This window comes from Choloepus didactylus, chromosome 12 (genome assembly GCF_015220235.1).
Source record: "Choloepus didactylus isolate mChoDid1 chromosome 12, mChoDid1.pri, whole genome shotgun sequence".
Lineage (NCBI taxonomy): Eukaryota > Metazoa > Chordata > Mammalia > Pilosa > Megalonychidae > Choloepus > Choloepus didactylus.
Window position 1 is genome coordinate 69,284,548 of NC_051318.1, and position 20,044 is coordinate 69,304,591.

At 32.8% G+C, this 20,044-nt stretch overlaps 1 protein-coding gene across 2 annotated transcripts in view; it reads left to right on the forward strand.

Annotated features, from left to right (window-relative positions):
- The window catches only part of KLHL1 (kelch like family member 1), a 449,643-nt gene that overhangs the window by 330,252 nt on the left and 99,347 nt on the right, over nucleotides 1-20,044 (forward strand). For both annotated transcript variants that reach the window (XM_037800143.1, XM_037800144.1), the window contains exon 6: nucleotides 6,750-6,936. In XM_037800143.1, coding sequence (XP_037656071.1) covers nucleotides 6,750-6,936 — 187 coding nt within the window. The remainder of the gene's footprint in view (nucleotides 1-6,749; nucleotides 6,937-20,044) is intronic.

Sequence of the window (20,044 nt, forward strand, 5' to 3'; positions counted from 1 at the left end):
TATCGCACTGCTTCTTACTTAAACTGAAATTTCTCACAGAGTAAACTACACCAAAACCTAGCTTTTACTTCTACTGATTTTCCTACATAATATAAATAATTGAAATACTGTAGAGTAGAATGGCCAAGAGAATAAGTTTTCAAACTACTTGATTTTATTCTCTCAGAAATGCATTTATTAAATTTGAAATTTATTGATCAAAATTATTGGTGATATGTGCTCACCCAATGAGGCCACAAAATAACTTAAAGAAAAATAAAACAAACAGACTTTGTTCAACCTATTCCAGTAAGAAAGCACAGCACTTAAACAGAGCCTAGTAGAGCTTCTGCAGGGAAAAAATGAGTGGAGGATATTTATAGGATTCTAAAGGTGGGACTGAGTTATTTTAAGGAAGTCCTTACAATATAGTAAAATGGTTGAGATTAGCAAGAGTTTATTTCAGAGGAGTTTTGTGTTGATGGGCACAAGGTGAGACTCTTGAAGCAAGTGTTGATGGGCAAGCTGTAGTCTTGACAACATATTTTTGTGGGTTCACAGCCTTATCCTCCAGGAGAAAATATTTCCTAGACCAAATAGTTAAGTTATCTTGTTTATTTTCAGTATTGTTTAACATTCGGATACTAAAGCATATACTGCACCAGTTCAGTATCCAGTTACCCAGTGTTTCCTATGAAGAAAGAAATCCCCTTTCTACTGATGAAATGAGGGGGCTTAGATTTCTGGCTTTCTCATAACATATTTGCTATCTTAAAAAGTACACACATGGGAATTTATTGCTTAATAAGCACAGTTTCTGTTTGAGTTGATGAAAAAAATTGTTAATGGATAGTGAAGGTAATTATTACTACTGAATTATACACTAGAAGGTGGTTAAGATGGGAAAATTTGAGTTGTATATATGGTGCTACAATAAAAAGTAAAAAACTAATGAAAAGCACTTATTGCCTGAGCCCAATGACTCAAAAAACCAAGAAAATTATAAGGAACTTGTAACAGGAAGCTTGCAGTACCCAATAGTGGTTTAATTCTGTGTTTTAGCTAAATAATGGGTGAATTGTAGTCAGGTATTGAGCTCTTACCAAAGAGGACTAAGGATGCAAAAAATCAGTCAAAAGGATAGAAATTGCATAGGTGTTATGGTTAAAAGATAGCAAAAGGCAAGAAAATATCTAGAAAAATAGCCAAAGTATGCAGATTAAAGCATGATAGTTCGGCTCTGGATATCTAGATGTTTTTTTATGACTCTTGGGTGGAAGCTGTCTGTGTCAGTTATTCCCTGTTTCAAATGAAGATATCAGTTTCATACTTTCTCTTCCAGAAGACCATCTTCTTCTTGAGAACTCCTGAGAATCTCATCTTCAGTTTCCTCCTGGGGCATATTTTCAATAATTTAAAGACAACTTATTTCTCTTCACTTGAAAGACGTGGATCCAACAAAAAATACATTTACATTTTATGTAATGATAATTTTAACAGTACCCCATGCTGCCCTTCATATTGATGCTCAGGATTTTTTATTCTGATATCTCTTCTAAAAGAAAAAAAAAATATTCCGAAACATTTTTGGATTGTAGATAGTGGAATACTTCCTGGAGTTTAATACAAAATTAATATATATGGCTGTAGTCAGTGATTATGCTAGGAATAAGAATATATAAACAGTGAAGACACTGAGAAAGAAACTTCCAAGAGCCCTTTGTTTTCACCATAAAGTATTCTATGGTTAAAATACTGTTTGTCAAAGATATTGATATCTGCTATCCTAAGAAAATATTCTAGTTTGGAGGTAATTATTATATATGCCCTTGTACATAAACATGAGCGTGCTTCTAAATAGTATACAATTATTGGCATATTCATATGTTTTCTAAGTTTGGAAAATAAAGGAGTTGCATAATAGCTTAGAGTTCATCAAAATTGAAGAGTGTAAAACAAATGATTATTTCTACTGTCTTTCATTTGATAAAGTGAAGGAATAACCTTTGTGTTAATCTTGGAGCATTTGAAAAAATTCAAAGATAATTCAAGTTTAAAAGGCAGCTTGAGAACTTTATTTTTCTCAATGTGTGCCTGAGTATAGGAGAGAATAATAATAATATAATGTTGTAAAACATGAGTTATGAACATAAGTCATACTATTCACAGGCAAGAAATAGTAATGAATAATTATTTGAAAATAAGTAAAAATGATTACAAAGAATTCACATTCTTTTAAAATAAAGAATTTTATCAAAATAATTAGAAATATCTCAAAGTTAAAATAGTTTACAGAATATTTTGGCAATTGAAAGGAAGATATTATTTGATCATTTTGTGGAAAAGCAACATAAATTCTAAGTTTATTTTGTATTTCTTCCCTGTCATATTTTCTGTATCTTCCATGTCACTTTCAAATAATTTTAGGGTATCTATAAACAGTGAGCTATTCTTTTCTTTTTAAAATTTATTATTTGAAAGTTGTATAAACCGCAGCATTTAGAGTCGAATGTCCTCATATACTTTATATTTACAGGATTTTTCAAATCTATTGTTTATAAATGTTGAAATAATGCTAATATATCTTTATATATATGTGTGTAGAAATATATAAATATACAGCTATTCAAGTAGAAGATAATTTAGTTTTTAGCTCTAGCTGTATCATCTCTATGTATATTGTATTACTGAATCTCAATAAACACTAATATACTCCTTAAGAAACAAAAATGTAAACAATATTGTATTGTATTCCTATTCTTATTTTCCTCTAATCTTTTATATTATTTACAGTCTTAAAACAAAATAATCAGCTTTTGTTATTCAGGCACAAGGAAAATTGAAGGTAGGAAAACAAGATCGATCTAGCTCATTTTTTTTCAAGAGTACACATTTTACTTCATTTTCACAAACTTTATCACATAAACTATCACACAAAACATTTTGCACATCCTATTCATGTATAACCATTTTATATATAAAATAAAGAACCAAAACATTTATAACTATTTCTGTGGCCAATGTTTGTAATTCTTCTTAGAAATTGAATAGTTATCAAAGAATTACCATTTTTTTTCAATTTAATGTTAGTTTGTTTTAAAGTTGTCCAAAGAAATAAAAATTATAATGTAAGTCAACATATGAAATCCTTTTATGACTTATAGCACTACAAGAATTCACAAGGTTAAACTCCTTTAAAAGATATCACTTATTGCAATTCCATTTAGTTAAACAATTTATATTTTGGGAATCCTAAACATTTTGTGAAATTATAACTTTCTTTATTTTTTTTTTTAAATCTTCATTTTATTGAGATATATTCACATACCATGCAGTCATACAAAACAAATCGTACTTTCGATTGTTTACAGTACCATTACATAGTTGTACATTCATCACCTAAATCAATCCCTGACACCTTCATTAGCACACACACAAAAATAACAAGAATAATAATTAGAGTGAAAAAGAGCAATTGAAGTAAAAAAGAACACTGGGTACCTTTGTCTGTTTGTTTCCTTCCCCTATTTTTCTACTCATCCATCTATAAACTAGACAAAGTGGAGTGTGGTCTTTATGGCTTTCCCAATCCCATTGTCACCCCTCATAAGCTACATTTTTATACAACTGTCTTGGAGATTCATGGGTTCTGGGTTGTAGTTTGATAGTTTCAGGTATCCACCACCAGCTACCCCAATTCTTTGGAACCTAAAAAGGGTTGTCTAAAGTGTGCGTAAGAGTGCCTACCCGAGTGACCTCTCAGCTCCTTTTGGAATCTCTCTGCCACTGAAGCTTATTTCATTTCCTTTCACATCCCCCTTTTGGTCAAGAAGATGTTCTCCGTCCCACGATGCCGGGTCTACATTCCTCCCCGGAATATACCCATACTTCCAGTGTAAATGTTTTAAAGTTTAAAATATGGGAAGAAAAAACAAATTTTATGTTCACTAAATATTGCATGAACATTTTTACATGATAGTAAGTTTTTTTTAAATGCATAGAATTGCTTTTAAGTTATAATTAAATCCTTAATTGGTTCAAAGAGTCATATGAATAGCACAAATAGTATATAAACTCTTTTTCTAAAAACTTTATTGTGGTAACATATAAAACACAAAACTTCCTATTTTAAACCATTTATGTGTATGATTCAGTGGTATTAATTATATCTACAATGTAGTGCAACTGTAACCACCAACCATTATCAAACTTTTTCATCTGTCACCTTGCATTGATTAAGCACTAATAATAATAATAGTTGGTAACCTCTAATCTACTTTCTGTCTCCATGAATTTGCCTATTCTAAGTATTTCATATATGGGATCACACAATATTTTGTTCTTTTATATCTGGCTTATTTTATGTGGCACAATGTTTTGAAGGTTCATCCATATTGTAGCAGGTATCAGAACTTGATTCCTTTTTATAGCTGAATAATTTTCTATTTTGTGTATATGCCACATTTTATTTACACATTTATCTGTTGTTTGACACTTGGGTTGTTTCCATCTTTTGGCTATTGTAAATAATATTCTGTAAACAGTAGTGAACAAATACCTGAGTCCCTGTTTTGAATTATTTGACCTATATTCTTAAGAGTGGAATTGTGGGATCATGTGACAATTCTATGTTTAGTTTTTGAGGAACCACCAAATTTTTCCCAAGTGGCTGTACCATTTTACATTCTTTCCAGCATCAGGCTAACACTTTATTTTCACTTTTTTGATAATAACCATCCTATTGGGTGTGAAGTGATATCTCATTGTGGTTTTGTTTTGCATTTCCCTAATGACTAATGATGTTCAGAATCTTTTCATGTACATATTGGCCATTTGTAAACCTTCTTTGGGTAGAATTCAAGAGTTTATGAACTCTTTTTAATATAAGTGACTGCCTCTATTAATATGTCAAAATTTTTAAACCTTTGAATTAATCCCAAATTAATCTATTCATCCAAAATCTAAACCATTGCACAAACACAGAGTTAAACTTCATTCATCTGTGTTATAGTTTGGCAAGGAAAACAGAAAAGAAGCAAATATACTTTCATGTTCTTTCTTTTTCTTATCTATTTGGAAGTACTTAGATATTTATCTGGAGAAGATATGTCTAGAGTATGTACCTAATGGATAAACAGCTGTGTTTTGTTTTGTTTTGTTTTGTTTTATGATCAACTAACCCCACATTTCCCCAAAAAGGTGAATTAGTAAGGGAGAAGAAAAGGAAAAGGAAGAATCATTTAACAATGAGAAGGCTAGTTATTTTCACTTTTCAAGGAAAGACAGAGGCTCAGATGCAGGAAAAAAACACATTTTGACACATAAACAGAGGACCAAGAGTTGTATTAAACTGTTTCTCTTTTTATTGTTTATAAAGACCACTTAGTCCTTAGAAATAGATATTCTCTTTGGTGATTAAGATCACAATTTTCTGAAAGATACTAGTCCCCTTAAAAATAAAATCCATTGGAGATACTGTATTCTGCTCCATACATTTTTTCATTGTTTCTCTTACTCTTCCTTAGCGTTCAGAATAAAAGTGGGTAGTAGGAAGGTGGCTTAAGTTTTAATATACAAGAAGGGGAAAATAGTCAAGAATTTTATTTAATATTCTTGCTTCTATAATTCCAAGGCATCTGGTAACTCCAATATACTACATTGCTTATTGAGCCTTAGATTTATTGCATTATCTTTCCCAAATCTTATGCACGAGTATTTGATGTGTTTTTATATTCTTCTTGGCACCTCCAACAGTTTATGTTTCAGAGTAGCTAAATAAATCCCCTTAATTAATGTTTAAAAGTAAAGTGTTCAAATTATTTATATGCTGACAACATATATTAATTTACTCATTCAATTAACATTTATGTGCATATGTGGTGCATTTTCTTACCAGTGTAGCACAGGTCAGTGAGTCAATGTTAAATTTTCTATGTATTAATTTCATAAATTTATGTGACAGATTTAACTTTCAATATCAAGCAGGTTTTATTATAAAAGAGGAAGAATGACTGAAAGAATCAAGAAAAATGTAAAGAGGATCAGAGGAAGTGAAAACTATAAAATAATTTCATGAGTTTAAAGGAATGTACACAGAAAAATTTAAGGAGATATAAACCTAGTGTAGCAAAAGAGACACAAAATAAAGCTTAAAACTTCTGATCATACTCTTATGTTCCCTAAAGTGTTGAATTTCAGGTATAAAATTTCTTAGTTTTCATTATTTTGATGATATTACTTTGTCTTACATACAACTGTCTAATTGGTTGCATACTTGAAGAAATGTTATGAGGATAATTATTTTTTTACTTTTCTTCAAGTTTTCTGAAATTGTAATGTGTTAACTATACCTGGATCATCTGAAATTAAATATAAGCATAAAATTGTATGACCTATTTTGTTAAAGGATATTTTTTAAAATTACCTTCCCCAGAAATGTTTATGACCAACACAGACAACTATATTTCATTTACAAATAGCTTTCTAAGAGGAAAGGGTTTGGAAAAACTGATCACTAGAAGTTCCCTTAAACTCTGTATATTAAAATGATACTCAAATAATATTGTATCAAACAATAATTACCATTCTGTTTCTCTTTATAGCCAGATATTTTACTCATATTTTTTTGTCAATATAATGAATTCATATCACATTCTGCTTCTCTTTCATTATGGGGTAATAATGGCATGCAGTTTCAAATTTTAACTACTGACATTGAATGCATATTCCTTTAAAAAGCATTATTTACAGTGTTTGTGTTTTGTTCACAGATACTAGCTGACCTAGAAAACCATGCATTATTTAAGAATGATCTGGAATGTCAAAAGCTGATTCTGGAAGCAATGAAATACCATCTTTTGCCAGAAAGAAGAACTTTAATGCAAAGTCCAAGAACTAAACCTAGAAAATCTACAGTTGGAACTCTGTATGCTGTAGGAGGAATGGATAACAACAAAGGTATAATAATTCTAGCTCTGTACATAATGCACATCCTGTGTCATAGCACTACACAGTTTTAATATTGTAATCTGTATAACACCAACAAACCTCACATAAACTCAGCTTTATCCATTATGATTTAAGATTAAGTGGAATATTAGGAGGATATCTCATTTTCAGGCTGTAGTTTCTGCTTCTGTTTCTTATTCATCTTCATATCTTTTATCTATTTCTTGTGCACATGTACAAAAGTAGATTTCATATAAAATGAAAAGGGGTTTTAAGTGCTTACCTAGAAATCACAGGCCAAATAATTTGCTGAGTATATTCCAAACTATATTTCAATTCTAAGTAAAAGAGATGTAATATGCTAGGCACATGTTTACTGAAATACAATTATTAAGAAAGTGTCTATTTCTGAAGAACTTAGAGTCTCACATAGCCAGACAAACAACTAGGCAATTATAACTGAGTGTAATAACTGTGACAATTGTAATTTATGAGTTTAATCATTCTTACCTATTAACTCATTCAAAAGGAAGTGAATATTTTGTTTCAAAACTGAACACACATTTGAAGGTTTTATTTATTTTCATAGTTATTAGAAAAATATGAATATTTGTTCTCTTCAGAATTTATGTCTCAATTTTCTTGAGCAATTATACAAAACAATATGCAAAACATAGAATTTGCATGTTTGTGTATAAAAAGGATATAACTAACCATGATATATTTAGAGTACATGTAAAAAGATACAATTACAACAATAGAGGGTGACAACATATTGAAACTCTTTCAAAAGAACTTAGCTATTAAAGAAGTAGCACAAAGCAACTCAACTTGCACTGACTACCTGTGAAGTGAGGTCCCCAAATAGACGCTAAAGAGAAACCATTTACATAATCAATTGAGAAAGACACACAATCTCATTTTTGTCTGTGAAAAAGGTATCCTGTGGCTATTAGATGATTTTAACTGGTTTAATTGCTTGGAAATTATAATTCCTATTTGCTGGTATTGATTTCCAGTAGGTTATCACATTAAATGAGCACATAGATTAACATAGGAAAATGAAGGAAGGCTAAAAAGACTAGAATTCCTTTACAAGTACATAGAAAGTCAAGAGACTGAAATATTTCTTACTACATGAGATGGAGATAGGTACATGTAAAATAGAATATGGTAATGGGGGAAGGTGCTAAACCTTAGAACACAGTTATTATTGAAATAAGTATGCCCACTGAAAACCAAATAGGGTATTTCCTCAAAGGTAGAATCTGAGTGGTATCTTCCTGAAAGGTAGAAACCAAATCAAAACAAAAGCCATGAAACATAGTAAAATGCCAAAGAACAAAAATTAAGCTAAGAAAATAAACGTGTTAATCTCTATTCATGCTGCTCTTGTGAGAATACTAAATGTCAAATAACAAGTACCACATTTGTTTTAATTCCTGAAGGAAATAATTAGCCATCTTTTGGAGCAGAGACAAGATGCCTTTATTGTAATGTTGTGGTAGGTTAATTTTACCTGTAGAATTAAAGGCCGTAATTTCAAGTGACCTTCAATGTTCACATACAAGTTTCTATTGAAGTCTCAGATTTCATAAATGGATAGTGGTTTTATATGTGTTTATCAAATTTTAAGTTCAGATGAGTGGCATTTGTTTTCAAAATGCACTGCATCCTACAGAAAAAATGCCCTTATTTGGGGGAGTTGGCATTTGGGAATTTGCATGATAGTACTTTTTCTTTTCCTCAAAAATAAATGAACATTTACTCTGATTAGCCCATGACTAGGATTGAGCATTAAACTATAAATTAATATAAGTACAAGAAACACTATATTATTAAAGAACAAAGGATATGAATACTTTGAATTTTCACCTGTTTATTATGTTATTTCATTTAATTGATCTTTCCAGATTATGTAAAACTATGAGAAAGCTCTTTTTAAAGAACTTGGTATATAAATCAAACACTTGTCTAATTGCATAAATGATCAAACAGGAATTCTAATTTATAGGAGTTGTATTCTTCTAATTTCCTCTTTTTTTGTTAAATTAGAGAAATTGTAGGTTTACAGAACAATCATGCATAAAATACAGTATTGCCATATACCATCTTATTTTTAACACCTTGTATTGGTGTGTAACATTTGTTACAATTGATAAAAACACATTTTTATAATTGTACTATTAAGTATAGTCCATGGTTTAACTTAGGGTTCACTGTGTTATACAATCCCATAGATTATTTTAAATTTTTATTCTGTTACCATATATATAACCTAACATTTCCACTTTTAACCACATTCAGATTTATATTTATGCTGTTAATTACATTCAATATGTTGTGCTATTATTGCCACCATTCATTACCAAAATATTTCCATCATTCCAAATAGGAACCCTGTACATTTTAAGCCTTAACTTCGCATTCCCTATCTCCACCCCATCCGCTGGTATCCTGTATTCCAGATTCTGACTCTATGAATTTGCTTATTCTAGTTAAGATCATGTATTTGTCCTTTTGTGTCTGGCTTATTTCACTCAACATGATGTCTTTAAGGTTCATCTATGTTGTTGCATGTATCAGGACTTCATTCCTTTTTACTACTGAATAATATTCCATTGTGTGTATATACCACATATTTTTTATCCATTCTTTGATTAATAGACACTTGGTTGCTTCCATCTTTTGGCAATTGTGAATAATGTTTCTAAGAACTTCTTTGTGCAAATATCTATCCATGTCCCTACTTTCAGTTCTTTGGGGTATGTACCCAAATAGTGGGATTGCTGGGTCATATGGTAATTATATACTTAACTTTCTGAGGAACTGCCAAACTGTCTTCCATAGCAGCTGTACAGTTTTCATTGCCACCACTGAAATGATGTTCCTTTTGCTCCGCATCCTCTCCAATACCTGTAATGTTCCATTTTTTTTTAATAGCAGCCATTCTAATGGGTGTGAAATGGTATCTCATTTTGGTTTTGACATGAATTTCCCTGATGTCTAATGATGTTGGGCATCTATTCATGTATTTTCTGGCCATTTGTATATCTCCCTGGGCGAGATATCTATTTAAGTCTTTTATCCATTTTTAAATTGGGATTCTTTTTGCTGTTAAGAAATGCTGTTTTCATATTAATAAATTGTTTCAGTAAGAGCCACTAGTTTTTTTAGGTGGTGAAAATCTGGTAACTTTAAATACAATAGCTATAGCTTAAACAAACATGAAAATATAGACTCTATCAAGTTAAACATTTTGCCAGAGTTTGAAATTCTCTAATCTTACTCAGCAATTTTATGATATTGCAAAAAAAACAAACAAACAAACCAAAAAAAAACAAAAACACGGAAGCCTTTTTAAAAATTGCACTTTGTTAGGGTTATGAATCTCTTTCATTTGAGAATTCAATACCATCAATGTTGACCTTGTTACACTTTTGCAGTAAGGTAGAGGCTTAAAAGAGTATGAGAATACAGTGGGATTTAAAAAAGCATTCCTGATTATATCAGCAATAAAATTGGAAAAATGAAAGTTATCTGAAGGAGCCCATAGGAATTGTTACCATATCCTTATCATTATAGGAATTGGACATTATTATCTCCCATAATCTTGGGTAAAAATCTAACATTTAGTAACAAACCTCAGAGAAACTATTCTTGGTGATGCAGAAACTTGTAGAAGCCCAAAGTGTCAGGGTTTTTAAAGAGCAACTAGGACATTTTTATGGTAAGCCTTTATGCATGCATTGTGCTTTATCTCTTAAATAGTGCTTTCTACACCTTATTAGCTTGTCTTATCTGTAAATAGGCATTGAGATTTTATCTTAAAACTGTTTTCTCTTTTCTTGAAAGGTAATGAGGCAAAGAAAATAAAAAGATTGAAAAATCTTTTAGAGGAAAGGGAGAGAAATCAAAAGAAAAATATATATGATAGTATAATTGGAATTTACTTTGCATGACTGATTTGAAGACCTACAATACTCAATATGGTCTTGCATCATTATTTCCATACACACACACACACACACACACACACACACACACACACACAAATATATATATATATCAAACCTTTAAAAGAACCATGTAAACAGTTAGTTGGGTCCTTTTTCAGAACCACAATTACTAGGATTCAGATATCTCAAGGGATTGCTAAAGCCATAGGTACAGCTCTTGCAGATATTTCCTAGATAGTATGAAAATTCAGAATAGTTTTCTATTCTATTTTATACTGATCTGCACTTTCCCCTTACATTCACATATACAGGTATTCAATAATGATCTTTTTTACATCTGATTGTTCCAGGGTCTGTGCTAGTAGAGTGGCATACAGTGGTAAACATGAATATAATTGTTGCCTCACTAAACTTTCAAGTTAATCAAGGAAAACAAATATTAAACAAAATATTTCCAAATAAGATGAATGTTACAAAAGAGAATCGCAGTGCAATGACTATAATGTATAGGTACTAAACCTAGTATAGCCTAGAAAATTAAAGAAGTCCATAGAAAGTGTTTTTGTTGTATATTTTTTTTTTCCATCTGAAATCTAAAGAATTATTAGGCATAAGCTTGGCAAATTATTGAGACCAGGAAGGGGAAGAGAGTAAGTTTCAGATGCAGGTACAACATGTGAAGACTTACAGTTGGTGGAGTGTGACATCTTCAAGGGATGGAGAGAAATCCATGATGGCTGAACTATAGCCAGTGAGGAAAAGAATGCATGATAGAAGACAGACACAAGAGGATTTTAGTGAAAGACTTAATAGGACCAATTCTGACTTTTTTTGGTTATGCTTTTTTAATGCAATTATATTGAGATATATTCACATACCATATAATCACCCAAAGTATACAATCAGTTGTTCACAGTATCATCATACAGTTGTGCATTCATCACCATAATCAATTTTGGAACATTTTCATTACTCCAAAAAATAAAAATAAGAATAAAAATAAAAGTAAGAAAGAACATAGAAAACATCTCATAACCCTCCTCCCCACTATTGTTCATTTACTTTTTGTCTCCATTTTTCTACTCATTTATCCATACACTGGATAAAGAGAGTTTGAGCCACAAAGTTTTCACAATCACACAGTCACACCATATAAACTATATAGTTATACAATCATTTTCAAGAATCATGGATACTGGGTTGCAGTTCAACAGTTTCAGGTATTTTCTTCTAGCTATTCTAATACAATAAAAACTAAAAAGGGGTCTCTATATAATGCATAAGAATAGCCTCCAGAATGACTTCTTGACTCCATTTGGAATCTCTCAGCCACTGAAACTTATTTTTTTCATTTCTCTTCCCCCTTTTGGTCAAGAAGGTTTTCTCAATCCTACAATGCCAGGTCCAGGCTCATCCCCAGGAGGCATGTCCCATGTTACCAGGGAGATTTACAGCCCTGGGAGTCATGTCCCATTTAGGGGGGAGGGCAGCGATTTAACCTGCAAAGTTGGCTTAGAGAGAGAGACCACATCTGAACTACAAAAAAGGTTCTCTGAGGGTGTCTCTGAGGCACAATTTTAAGTGGGCTTAGCATTTCTCTTCAGTGACAAACTTCATAAGGGCATGTCCCAAGATCAAGGGCTCAGTCTTCTAAATCGGTTGTCCCCAATGCTTGTGAGAATATCAGTAATTCCCCAGATAGGGGAGTTTAATATTTCCACATTTTCCCCCAGTCCCTCAAGGGGATTTTGCAAATACATTCCTATTCTCTGCCCAAATTACTCTGGGATGTATCGAGGCTTCACTAACCTGTACAAACAACCAGATCTCACCCCCTATTCAAGGTTCCATGTAATTATGCTATTTGAGTAAACTAACCATACAAGTTAAATTAAATAGTATGCTGCAGAGAATATAGATTTTGCACCAAATAAACATCTCTTCTTTGGTCTCACATAGAAGTTGAAGTTTTAAAGTACAGTCCATATCATCCTTTACCATTTGGTCTAATTTATCTTAGTCCCAACTAAGTCCATTTTGTTCATATCTCTAATTCAAGTATGATATATTTTTCAGCTTCTTTAACAGTTTCTGTATGGGGTAATGCTGACATTCATAGCTGCCGGAACTCTAGCTCTGAGTCTCAGGTGTCACACAGATACCTGAAGTTCCAGGGACTGACCAGGTTATACACAAACAGCTCAGCATCTCAGGATTTAGAAAAGCATTAAAACTCATGAATGGATTTAACTGCTGTAAAAGCTTACAATCTAGGGATCTTTACAATAAGCCTTCCCCTTATAACCTATGCTCTCAGATTCAATTCTCAGAGTTTGCACATTATAGTTAGTCTATATTAGTGAAGGATTATAATGTTTGTCATATCATTTCTGGCTTATTTCACTCAATGTACTGCCTTCAAAGTCCATTTACCTAGCTGCTTAACTCACAACTTCATGCCTTCTTGCAGCTACTCAATATTCCATTGTAAGTATACACCACAGCTCACCATTCCATTTATCAGTCAATTTACCCTTAGGCCACCTCCATCCATTGAAAATTGTGAGTACTGCCACAATAAACACCATTGTGCAAATTTCCATTTGTGTTCCTGCTCTCAGTTCTTCCAAGCATATACCCAATAACAGGGTTGCTGGACCATATGGTACCCCATTCTTAGCTTCCTGTGGAGCTACCATACTGCCTTCCAGATGGGCTGTACCATTCTACTTCCCCACTAAAAGGGAATATAGTACATCCCTGTGCCAGTTTGAATTTATTATGTCCCTCAAGAAAAGCCATGATCTTTTAATCCAATTTCATGGGATATTGGAATTCGGTCATTTCCATGGAGACATGATCCACTCAACTGTGACACCTTTGGTTAGGGTGTGACCCCTGATTGAATGTTTCCATGGAGGTATAGCCCCACCTATTCAGCAAGGGCCTTGATTAGTTCACTGGAGTCTTATAAAGGGGCTCATAAACAGAAGGACTTTAGTGCTGCAGCTGAGACAGACATTTTGGAGAATGCCATTTTGAAATGCCATCTGGGAGCAAGCAGACTCCAGCCACGTGACTTCCCAGCTAACAGAGGTTTTCCAGATGCCATTGGCCATCCTTCAGTGAAGATACCCTATTGTTGATGCCTTACCTTGGACACTTTATGGCCTTGAGACTGTAACTTTTAACCAAATAAAGCCCCTTTATAAAAGCCAATCTGTTTCTGGTATTTTGCATAACAGCAACATTAGCAAACTGGAACAATCCCTCTCTCCAAATTTTCTCCAGCACTGTATCCCTCTGTTTATTTTTTAAACAGTTTTATTCACACGCAATACAATCCATCCTAAGTAAACAATCAATGATTCCCAGTTTAATCACATAGTTATGCATTCACAACCACAATCTATATGAGGACATTTCCATTTCTTCCACAAAGAAAGAGGAAGAGAAGAAAATAAAAATGAATAATAAAAATATAATAGAAGGAAAATAAAAGAAAACAAAATACAATGGAAAGATCAGACAACAGCAACACCAAGAATCCTACACCACTCCCTTATATCCCCCTCTTTCTTATATTGCCTTTGTTACAATTCATGGATGCATATTACAGTGTTATTGTTAACTATAGACTCTAGTTTCCATTGACTGTATTTTTCCCCTATACCACCCAATTTTCAACACCTTGCAATGTTGACATTCATTTGTTCTCTCTCATCTAAAAACATTCTTATATTTGTACATTTAATCACCATCACTGACCACTTTAGGTTTCATTAAGTTATACAATCACAGTTTTTATCTTCTATATTTCCTTCTGGTGTCATACATGCTCCTAGCCTTCCTCTTTCAACCATACTCACACCCATCATTGTTCACAGCACTTAATATATTGTGCTACCATCAACCAGTATTGTGGTATCCATTTCTGAATCTATACAATCAATCCTGTTGAACATTCTGTATTCCTTCAGCATCAAATGCCCAATCTCTTATCCTTTTCTATCTCCTGATAACCTGTATTTTCAACTTTAACTGTCAAAGATAGCTCATCAATGTTAGTTCATATTAGTGAGACCACATTAGTTCATATTAATGAGACATATGTCCTTTGGTTTCTGGCTAATTTCACTCAATGTAATGTCTACTGTCTACCATTTTGTCTTTTGGATTTTATATGTCATTATTTTCCCCCTCTCTCTCTTTTGACCCTTACTGATAGTTTTCATTTTTACACTCTTCTCCAAACTTCTCTCTCCTGTCTTTTCCTATCTGCCTGTAGTGCTCCCTTTTGTTTTTCTTGTAGAGCAGGTATCTTGTTCATGAACTCTCTCAGTGTCTGTTTGTCTGACAATATTTTTAATTCTTCTTCATTTTTGAAGGACTATTTTGCTGGATACAGAATTCTTGGTTGGCAGATTTTCTATTTCAGTATCTTAAATATATCATACCACTGCCTTCTCACCTCCATGGTTTCTATTGAGAAATCCACACATAGTCGTATCAAGCTTCCCTTGTACATAATGGATCACTTTTTTCTTGAAGATTTCAGAATTCTCTCTTTGTCTTTGACATTTAAAATCTGATTATTAAGTTCCTTGGAGTAGATCTATTCTGATCTATTCTGTTTGGGGTATGCTGCGTTTCTTGGATCTGTAATTTTATGTCTCTTCTATGAGACAGGAAATTTTTAGTAATTATTTCTTCCATTATACTTTATGCCCCCTTTCTCTTCTCTTCTCCTTCTGGGACACCCATGACACATTTATTCATGTGCTTCAGGTTGTCCTTCAATTCCCTGAGACCCTGCTCATATTTTTCCATTCTTTCTCTATCTGTTCTTTTGTGTGTAGGATTTCAGCTGCCTTGTCCTCTAGTTCATGAATCCTTTCTTCTCCCTCTTCAAATCTGCTGTTGTATGTCTCCATTGTGTTTTTCTTCTCTTCTATTCTGACTTTCATTCCCATAAATTCTTAAAATTTTTTCAAAGTTTCAAGTTCTTCCTTATGTTCACCCAATGTCTTCTTTATATCCTTCATCTCTCTTGCCATATCTTCCCTCAATTCATTGATTTGATTTTTGAATTTATTTAGCATATTTGTTTGAACATCTTTAATTAGTTGTTTCAACTCCTGTATCTCATTTGAATTGTAAGTTTGTTCCTTTGACTGGGCCATATCTTCATTTTTTTCTTTTGTGATTCATAATTTTTTATTGTCTAGGCATCTGGTTTCCTTGATTACCCCAATCAGATTTTCCCAGACCAGATGGGCTCAAGTTGTAGGAGGAGAGTGTAATCAGTATCATGTTTCCCTGAGGATGAGACCCAGAAGATTGTCAGACTTTCCTATGAGGCCTCCAGACTCTGTGCTTTTTCTAACCTGCCCAGTAGGTGGTGCTTGTCAGCCCACGGCTCCCCACTGGTGTAAAAATGTGCAGTGCCTTTAATTCTCAGCAGAACCTGTTTCTGCCAGGGTTCAAGTGTGGGTTATAAGCCAAGTTTAAGCTGCTACAGTTTTTATTGTTTTTTTTTCTTTTTCCCCAGGCCCTGAGGTCTGAATTCTCTGAGGGAGTGCAGCCACTTGATCTGGACCTTGTCCTCTCCTTTTCTTAAAGAACATAAGCTCTTTAGGGAATTATCTCCTTCAGTTGACTTCTTCCTTTGTCTCTCTGACTATCTTAACTCCACCCTTTCCTGGGTTAGTACTGTCACTTGAAAATGCATGAAGCTTTCCCTAATGAGCTACTTAGAATGAGAAAAAAAGAAAAAAGAAAAAAGAAAGAAACCCCTTTTCAGAGCCAGTCCCCAGACCCCCAGTTTTGCTGGTCAACCAGAGTTGGTATTCAGTTCTGTGTGCCACTTTTCTTGTGACACCGCCCTTTTTAAGTATTCTGAGCTCATCTGACTCAAAAAGCCTATGGTTTTATTTATTTATTTTTTCCATCAGTCCCATCTCCTCTCTTCCTGGAGAGACCTCATGGTACCTTTCCTGCTTGCCCTGGGTTTATCTGTTCTCATCGCTTATATTCAGCATTTCAAATTTGTTAATTAAAACCTCAGCTGGAACTTGGTTGAGCTAATTTTCCTTGCTCCCAGCAGAGACTGCTTCTTTTTCCCATGGGGGAGTGTTCCAACTCAGCCTGCTGTGCCAGTGGGGGAGAGGCACCAGCTCTCAGTTTGGGGACCTTTACTTAAGGTTCTATGCTGCAATCTCAGCCATTCCACACATTCTGGACTGGTGTATGATCAGTCATGGATGTCCCCCAAACAGTTGTTTGAAACTATTTATTAGTTGTTCCTGGTTATTTACTAGTTGCTTTCAGGGACTAACTAAATTCCACACCTCCCTATGCCACCATCATGCCCCACTTCCTCAATTCTGATTTTTAACTCCAGAGGTTTTCCAAGCAGGTGATGCTCCTAGTGGAGGTAGAATATGTAAAGAGACTAAACTAGTATAATGAAGCATTCCAACACATTTGTTTGGTATGACACAGAATACCCAGACTCAGCAGTAACCTGTGATGACCTTCCTCATTGTGTTATGGACTAAGGCTAGGCCATATAGGAGTTTTGGAGGCATAGAATATAGGGATTTTATCAAATAATAGACACTGGTGATGTAGTGAAGGGTATAAGTCAGCACAATATTCATATAAATTGTATTTCTATAAATACCATTAAGTATAAAGCAAATGCCATACATATATATATATATATATATATATATATATATATATATATATCATACAACATTCAAGAATGATGAATCAAATGAGAAAAAAGAATGAAGTTACAAATGGAGGTTTGCAGCATGTTTTAAAAAATGAGCTTTATTTATATCCATATTAATTTTCTTGAATTAACTGCAGTTGAGTTCATGACATAAGTGAATATCCTTGTTCATAGGAAATGTACATAGAAGTGTTATGAGTTCAAGGAGTATGATATATGCAGCCTGCTCTCAAATGTTCAGACAATGATAAATTGGTAGATAGATAATTGATAGAAAGATAATAGATATAGTTGAAAGAAAGGGGGAGGGATGGAAGGAGGGAGGGAGAGAGGAAGGAAGGAAGGAAGGAAGGGAGGAAGGAAGGAAGGAAGGAAAGAGAAAGGTACTGCAAAGGTAAGAAAATGTAAAATTGGTAAATACAGATATCTGGGGATGGGGGGTGTTGGAGTTCTCTGTATGGGGTTTGTATTGTATTTGCAAATGTCCTAAATGTTTGAAATTATTTCAAAATTAAAATTTAAAAAAGTGAGCTTTAATTTATTGCTGTAATTGAAAAATAAAAAAAAATGTACTCATTTGCAACCTATTTTAAGGCAAATTAAAATCATGAATTTTACCCTATAAAAGAGGAAAAAGGGGTCTTATAAAAGTAAACAGTTTTTTACAAGATAGTAAATGAAAATTATTTCTAAAAGGAAAGCAGTTTTTAAAAAGTGTCAACAACTGAAATCAAATGCAGAATTTGTCTATGTAGCAAATTATAATAAATTTGCTACTGTTTTGGTAAGAAATGTATCACAAATCACACAGAAATCATCCTAACTTGTTTAGAAGTGTTGTTTAAAAGTGCAACAGTAATTGCTGTCTCTCAACTGCTATGGATTGTTTGCACTTGACTCGTGTACAATATGTAAGAAAATTTGGTGTTAGTGGTTAATAGTAAATACGTGTATCAATAGATGTTTACTGGGTTCATTTTCTGATGTTGATTGACTATCAGGGAAATTCCATAGAAACAGAACTAGTATAGTTTTTTTACTCATAGATATAGTATGTTTTGGTAATATCTTTTGTTTTACTCTTATTATGAATATGTATTTTAAACCAGAATGATACATAATAGCATAGGAATAACTGTCATGTAATTAGTATTACCATTGTTAAAAGAATGTTATATTTTCTTTCTAAAATTTCTATTTGTAAATGTACATATAGGCATGTGTGTTTGTATACAGTAATAACTATACATCTATATTTGCATAGAGATATACCTATTTATATTTAGCTATCTAAATATAGATATATTTGGATTTACTAAATAACTTGAAATTTTTTTTTGCTTTTATTCATTTGTATCATGTGTTAATTTATATTTCATTAAAATTTTTAAAAATACCATATGAAATAGCTTACTAATAATTGTTTGCATGGATGGCACAGTCTATTTGAGCTTAACCTATTCTTAAATGCTTGGTGGGAACCAACTTCTTTTTCCATAAATAATGCCACTATTAGCATCCTCATGCATAAATATTTTTCCTATCCTCTAATTGCTTCCTTAAGCGGATGACTCTATTAAAAATTACTGTATAGGAAGGTAAAGCTTTAGTAACATATTATCTGATTTTCTTCTAGGAAGTTTATAAGATTCTACATATTACCAAATTATAAAAAAAAATTGCCAATGTCGTTACACTATTGCTAGCACTACTGTAAAAAAAAACCACAACTTTTTTATTACGAAAATTTTCTAAAGTAACAAAGACGGGAAAATTGTATAATGAACCCTCACATATTTATTGTCATTAAATTTATATTTCTCTTCTTAGTAGTGAGATTAAACTTTTTGTGTTTCAAGATTTCATGAATAATAACAGATTAGATCCTTCCTTTCCAATTAGTACATATTTTATTTCAATTTCTTAAGCTAATGGTTTGGCTAGAAAATATGATAGAAAGCTCAATTAGAAATAGCTTGTAAGGTTCTCTTCTCTTTTTCTTTATTTTAAAAACATTTCAAATATTTCTAATAGTACAGACATTTGCTATAAATTTCTAATAAGTATCATAACGTCTCTGGAAATTTTTAAAAGAATGATGAATAATGCAAAATATGAAAACAAATAGAAACTGGATAATATTAAGTTATCAGAGAGAATTTACTTCCATTCTGGGATAAACTGAGAGTAAGAAATAAATCACCTTCTTTCAAACAAGGCCTGGATGTTTTGAGACTGAGCTTTAGTATTTGTGAGGTCTGTCTTAATCCTGGCTTGCCCATACTCCTAGGGAGTTGTCCATCAACATTTATTTAGCCAGGGTCACTCATCCTTGGTGACCCTGAACACCAGTTTATTTTTGTCCTCAGAACGGTGAGACTTTCCAAAGCTCTACCTGTTTTTAGCATCTGTTTCC